Source organism: Rhamphochromis longiceps, linkage group LG20 (assembly GCF_057381845.1).
Source record: "Rhamphochromis longiceps isolate RC_006_pf linkage group LG20, R_longiceps_female_GT1.1, whole genome shotgun sequence".
NCBI classification, from domain to species: Eukaryota; Metazoa; Chordata; class Actinopteri; order Cichliformes; family Cichlidae; genus Rhamphochromis; species Rhamphochromis longiceps.
The window spans coordinates 28783525-28790711 of record NC_140576.1 but is presented as its reverse complement, the minus strand read 5'-3'; the positions used below and the strand labels follow the sequence as shown (position 1 = coordinate 28790711).

The 7187-nt window shown below is 42.4% G+C and overlaps 1 protein-coding gene across 1 annotated transcript; it reads right to left on the bottom strand.

Moving 5' to 3' along the window:
- Nucleotides 1-1208: 1208 nt before the first annotated feature.
- On the bottom strand, nt 1209-3682 carry snai1b (snail family zinc finger 1b). The gene is made up of 3 exons (XM_085394733.1): nt 3400-3682; nt 2541-3077; nt 1209-2216 (listed from the first exon to the last, which is right to left on the bottom strand). The coding sequence occupies exons 1-3, from the start codon at nt 3479-3481 to the stop codon at nt 2035-2037; spliced, it is 801 nt and encodes a 266-aa protein (XP_085250859.1). The 5' UTR covers nt 3482-3682; the 3' UTR covers nt 1209-2034.
- Nucleotides 3683-7187: the final 3505 nt, after the last annotated feature.

The window sequence follows — 7187 nt, the reverse complement described above, 5'->3', positions numbered from 1 at the left end:
CACACTGCAAACCAGGAAAAATGCCCCCTGAGCAAGATGTCAGAGTTAAATTTCAAAACGGCCGAAACACATAAGAAATGACAGTCTGTTTGGTGGCATTGTTTTGGATAAATTTGGTTTGGCCAAGCTTCAGTGTCCCAAGGAGAAAATGCAATATCTTTCTTTTCTATCTTTCTTTTTTCTTTTTTGCATTATTTGACATGTTTTGCATCTATCTAACACATAAAAGTGACAAGTTCAAGCTCAGTTCAGTCCCTTGTGGCGTGCTTCTCTGCTTTTCTGACTCACTGCCTGCGTAGGTGTGCAATGACTAAATGACTCTCACCTCACAATTAACAGGAGCCCAGGACAGACAAATGTTTAAAAAAAAATCCCCCTTGATCACCTCTTTATTCAGCCGGTGTGTGTTTGAATGTGTGCACACACGTGTGTAGTCTTTCGGGTGCTGTTTACATTGGACAAGCTAAGTCATGCAATCTGATCTCAAGCTTTTTGAGTGCCCCCGCAAACCCCTGTCACACACACACACATGCATCCACCTCTCAACACCGTGAGCTATTGGAGGAAACACTTTGTTACCTCACTAAGACATGCTGGCGTCAGTGTGTGTGGGTCAGGAGGGCAGTAGGGATTGGAGACACATTGCTGCCATGTGTTCACCCTGAATGTTCACATTCAGGTTGTGGAAGACTGCACTTTCACCAGAACTTCCTACCAGGTAACCCAGAGATTAACCATTCCTGCACAAGCTGCAAGTTATTTCTGCATTTGCTCATCTTGACCCCAGAGCGCTCCTTCCTCTCCCAAAGCTGGACGTGGGTCAGTGGGACTCTTCTCAGCTGATTTCACACAAATTTTCTTCTGAAAAATAAAATCACATCCTTACCATCTTCTTTGACGCCAGTTTACTTGCCTGCCTTTTTCCCCCGCACCTGCAACCGCAGTGTTCCCCGCCTCTTGGGCATGTGTCCTCCATCTGTGCATGCTGACAGCCTGGCAGGTGTGCGCAGGTGTTCCCCTCATCACTCAGCATCACACAAACCCATCACCGCTCCCCCTTAACACACATGAACCCATATACAACAACGCACAGCTCTATCTTCCCATTCAGAAACTGTCATGTCTGTCCTGATGAACTCATTTGTATTTAAATAAGAAGCCTGCTGACACACTTCTTTAAAGAACAAGAAGCAGACGAGAACGAGCTGTTATTTTAAAACAATGCTTTTATTTACAAATGACAGAAAAATTCACAACCTTTAAAAAAGGCACATTCAGTTCAATGTTTCATAAAAACTGTATGTCAACACTTATCCTAAATACAAATGTCATTTAGATTGTAAAATAGCCCTGAGCAGTTAGTCCCTGGTTCAATTCCTGGCTGACTGAACCATTTGTTGCACGTCATGAGTGTCTGTTGTATATTTCCACTATTTCCTGTGACTCTCCACTTAAAAATGACAACTTTTTTCTTTTCAAATGAGACATTTGTAAAAAGGCAAGGTGTATTTTTGGTCCTATAACACACATATATTGGAGTGCCTATTGAAAGTGTTTCTGGCTTGCAGAGAGGCACACCAGGCGGGGGGTGTCACCTGTTGTCGAGGTCACAGCTAACACATCCCTCGGCGCCCTGCCTCCACAGTGCACCATGCAGACAGCTGTCTCAACACTCACATTTGCTCAGATACACACATGTCATGTATGCATAGTATAGTGAGGAAGGACATCCCCACATACACACACACAAACACAAGCAGCTGCAACATTGCCAAAGTCCCGGACTGGCGGGCACCAATGGGCTCCCCTGGGAATTAATTGAATGTCCACCTGCTCTCAAATCACAATGGATGAGACAAAATTGTGCCACAGATAGGACCTCAATCTGATCCTCTAATTGATTAAGGCACATTTCATAAAAGTATAACTGCATTTTTTTTTTCATGTGTGTGTGTGTGTGTGCGCAGCTAATAGCATTGGCTCCCATCACAACAGGTAGCTTCAACTGAAAGGACAACAGGAGGAATGTGACTTTTACGAGGAAGGACAGCATCCGGAGGCGCTGTGTTTGTTCAGAAGAGACATGCGACTGAAGGTCCTGGAGCAGGAGCCACACTGGTACTTCTTCACCTCAGAGTGGGTCTGCATGTGGGCGCGCAGATTGGAGCGATCGGCAAAGGCCCGGCTACAGTGCTGACAAGCAAAGGGGCGCTCACCTGGTTAAAAAGAAAAGAAAGAAAGAGAGAGACAATCAGTGCCAGCCCAACATTCCCAACACATTAACAAAAGTTTACCCCCGAGTCATTGTTTTTTCAGATACTCTAGAGATAACAGAAAACAGTGGTAGGACACACTAACTTCATTAATGCAGAGTGCCTTTTAACATGCAAAGCACCTGTGAGGAAGATTAGATTATGTCCCCCCCCCCAGCATTTGCTCACACATCAGGAAACATCAATGAATATCAATGAGAACAAGGTGCAACCAGCTGTTAAGTTAACAAGCCTACAGATCTTGGAAAAATCAATTGTCTGACATACCTGTGTGTGTGCGAATGTGTCCTCTGAGGAGCCACGGTCTGGAGAAAGCCTTGCCACACGTGGTGCACACGCAGGGCAACGTGTGTGATCGAATGTGCATTTTCAGGGCACCCAGGCTGTTGTACTCCTTGGGGCAGTGTTTGCAGTGGAAGACCGGGCGTGCTGAAGCCTCTGTGGTCATAGGAGTCTCGGGAGCACAGGGGGGGAGCTGGTGGGACATCTGATGCTGGGAAAATGCAGAGAGGCTGGTGTAGCTCTTGGTGCAGTGCAAACAGTGATAGATTGGCTGAATTGTATCTGGGCTTGGTGGATCTGAAGTACGTCCGCCGTCCTCCTCTTCCTCACCGCTGCTGCAGGAGGGAGAGCTGCTGAGGTCCAAAGGGCCCATGGGTGAAGGGGGGAGAGATTCTGGGGAAATCAGGGGGTGAGGTCGAGGCAGGATGTCCACGCTGAATATTAGCGTGGCGGGTTGGCAGGTCAGTGCAGAGCTGTTCTCTGATGGAAGCTCAGCCAGTGGAAAATTTTCTGGCACAAAAGCTGGAGATGCAAAGGAAATGAGGTCAGGTTAGTTAAATGGGACAGACGATCTAATAAACCACTAAACCTGTTTTCATTCTTCGGGTTCACGTTACAGCCTATTTTAATCACAAGCTTTCTTATCATGAGTTTTTCCAGGTGACAGGGACAAGAATTAGGAATGCCCAAGCTGCTACATGACAGGTATACACCTTATCACGTCTGCCACATGACTGTTATGTGTCTGCAGGTAACTTGATGGGGAGCTCATGACTGTGATTCCCTATGTGTCTAATGCACTCGCAAATATCTTGCATACAATCACGGACAATAGCAAACTTACCTGTGTGGCTCTCCGGGTAGCTTTCCCTATTATGCTGCTTCTTGTAGGGAAAATACTTCTTGACAAGGAACGACCGAGGCATCTTGAGCTCTAGCTTCACCGATGGAATAACAATACAAAATAAAAAACGGGGGGAAAAATACAGTCCAAGGCGTTGTGCGCTCTAATCACAGCTTGAGCAAACAGCAGATTCCTGTCGGGGTGGAGAGAAAACTCTTGGAAGATTGACAAGACGACTACCAAAGTTGAATCTGTCTGGGGGATCCCAAACTTGCCTCCTCATATAGTAAGCAGAGGAGAGAAGCAGCGGAGTGGGTGGGCACGTCTCCGCCCACATACACACCCCCGTGTGTCCGGGCTGGGCGCCACCGGCTCCATTCATCACAGGTGACCAATGTGCCAAAAGCTGTTGCAGCGCCCTGATCTAATTATGCATTTCACGCCTCTAATGGCTGACTTTCAAACATCGGGCATACGCGTATTGTCATGTGAACGGCCGAGTGTTCAATTCAATGTGCCGAACTGTTTTCATACCCTACCTGAACTGAAATGTGCATATCAATGCTTTTCATTGTGAGGAAGACCCGGAGGGAGAAGTGAATATGTAAAACAGACGGAGGGGGAGAAGTTTGCCTTCAGGGCCAAAAAATTACTTTTATATTGTGTTCAGTCGAAGATCCTGATATGAGTTCAAATATGTCCACGGTAATCCTAACGGGGCGTCCTGCAGGAAAAGCACCAAAACCAAAGCATTTCCCATTTTTGCAATAATTTTGCAAAGAAATAAATCATACACCTTACCAAAAAGTCGCAGCCCTTTAAAAAAAAAAAGGGCCAGCAATAACTTGAGCGTCCTCTGTTGGTCCATACTGCAATGCAGTCAGTGGTTTGTGGTGGAAGAATATGTTTTGCACAATATATATATTCACAAATACCCGAAAAGCAGTGTTAAAAAATAAGATTTGTGGCACTGATTTGCACAAAATATTGTTATTTCTACGTACAACCCGCACAATAATGTGCAAAAATGTCAGAAGTAATCGCATAAGCAGTTTGAGAATTTCACCATTATCATTGCATTGCAAAACAAGTGACACTACATGACTTTTACAAGCAAATGAGAATAAGCTGAGGTTTTGTCCTCACTGACTACCCCTCTCATTCTCTCTCTGCGGGGGACACGTCCGTTTGAATAAAGGCGCCGCTGTTCTCCAGATTGCTCACAGCGTGATATAAGGTAAAAAATTAACAGAGCCGACAGGAGCACATGATGATGTAAACTGAGACCTATTAAATCCACTTTAGGCGCTTCTCTCGAATGAGCATCACATGATGTTTTAGACTTCACCCCAAGGTTTTCCAATCAAAAGTCATGTCTTTGTCTCCGTTGTGTTTGTGACTAAAGTGAGCATGGGTTACAGGGACCGTTGGAAAGATCAGCAGGCAAAGGTTTATTGTTGTTATTATTATTATTATATTTTTTTATTACATACCAGAAAGTTATTTTACCTTGATCACTTTAGAAAGCTGTGTTTTTCTCTAATATCCTTGCTTAGATTGGTTATAGTGGTAAATATTGTCTAGTCTTAAAGATTTATGTATATATATAAAAAAGAAATTACCTCTTTTTGTAAATATCCTTATTACTTGTACCCATTCTGTGTTTTACGTAATAATCAATCCCAAAAGAAGTGTAATTTATGGACAGATAAAATACCTTTATGGTACTGTTGTGTTCTATTTGTTGCTGTTTCTGCTGCTCTCTTGACCAGATATCGCAGTGACACTTTTTACCTGGATAAATAAAGGATAAAAGTCACCTTGCCAAAAACTGTTTTGAAGCATCCTCCTGAAATGACAGATGTATATTTAAAAGACTCTATGTCGACGGGTTATCTACAAAATGTTAAAAACCCACAATCTTTTTTTTTTCTTTTGCAAATGCCAGCAGTCACCGTGCACCCTCTAAGTGTGAATATCACGTGAATGCCATTCACTAGACAAGACCATCACAGTCTTCACTGGTCCTATTTAGCACTGCAAAAGAGAGTGTGTAAAGGGTGTATATACACCTGTCTCAAGGCGCCATTGTCATGGCAGGCCCGATAGTTCACACATCGTTAGAGCGCTCCTTGACTCCGACGCCACGTAGGCTGGAGGGTCATGAGGGCAGGTCGGCAGTAAAAACAAAAGCAAATAGCAAAGACACACGTGAAAGTGATCTGAGCGGTGCTTCTGTGCATGTTTAACCTGACTCTTAAAAGTCAGTTGAAATAATTGACATTAAAGGTATGCGCAGTGATATGATTACGTGTGTGTCTAACCCTGACACACTTTCATAAGATTTTCTCTTTTGAAGAAGTAAGAGTGAAAACAGCTGATTATACACTGCTGAATCTGCCCCTCCGTGCAGAGCAGTGTGTCTGCGGACAATTTGTGACACAACAGGGTTGGAGTGACCTCATGACACAGTGGGGACACGAAGACATGAAAAGTTTTCTGCTTGGAACAGATGTTATTCTTTTTTCTGGCCTCCAGAATAAAGCAGCCAGTGTTCTCAAAGCCTCCTCAAAAGGAAACTGTTGTGGAGGACGAGTCTTAATTCAGAATCATCTTAGACGGGCTTTACTGGTGGAGAACCACAAAACTAAAACGAGACGCTGTCTGTCTAACGTTAACTGGGTTCTTTAGAAAACTGAATAAAGATATGGATGAAACCAAAGGGTAAAAGAAAAGGTGTCACACAGTCCAGGATAAACTGTAGTACAGAGCAGGTTACAAAAACTAAACTCTGGGCGTTTATCAATAAACTCAGAGTACAAAGAACAACTTACTGTTTTTCTATGACATTATAAAGCATCATAAATTGTCTTCTGTATGAGGATAGACCGTTTTATAATGACAGGAATAGGTCATTTCATTGAATTGTACATTGCTAAACTAGTAAATATTTCATCACCAGTGTACTGTAGATAAAATGTGTTTCTTGTATGCACACATAAATGAATGCATTCATTCATTTATAAATTCTAACTTTTTTCTGGCATTGAATGGAACATTTCAAAGCAAGCCTTACCTGTGCAGCTGCATGTAAACAAAGCATATATCAAGTATTATAAACGTGAGTTGTGAAAGTGATACAATATAAAATCAGTGGGAGTCAAACTGACATTTTAAACCTCTGTAGCTGCTGACCACTGCTGACCGCCCCCATTTCATTCTCATTAGATTCTGTGTCCTTGTGTGGGGACATCACATTGTGGCTTTTCTGCACCTTTATCCCCTGTTCTTCTCAAGAAATTATTAGCAGTCTGTTCTAATGTCATACACAAACCTTTACTTCAGGATTCATTTTTTGAGCACTTAATCCTGAAATTGAAGATCCAGAGTTTTGTACAGGGTCAAAAATTATTCATTATTTATATAAGTGATATATGTCAGGTATGTGATATTTTTAAATCAGTATTTATTGCAAATCACACAAAAAAAATTTTTCTCTGGGGCTAATCTAAAGGAGCCACTGTGATCACTTCATAAATGTGCAAAATAAAAAAAAAGAAGCTTGACAGGAACAAACTGTCATTAAATCTAAAGAAAGTTAAATAAGGTCATTTGGGAATTTTAAAAGAAATTAACAAGTGCATATAGATGGGCTCGACATGGAAGAAGTTCATGAAAATAGGTTTGTTGGTGTGATAATAAATGATAAAATAAGCTGTAAATCTCATATAAAACATACAGTATTAACTAAAGCAAAACATATACTGGATCTCAAATCACTTCACATT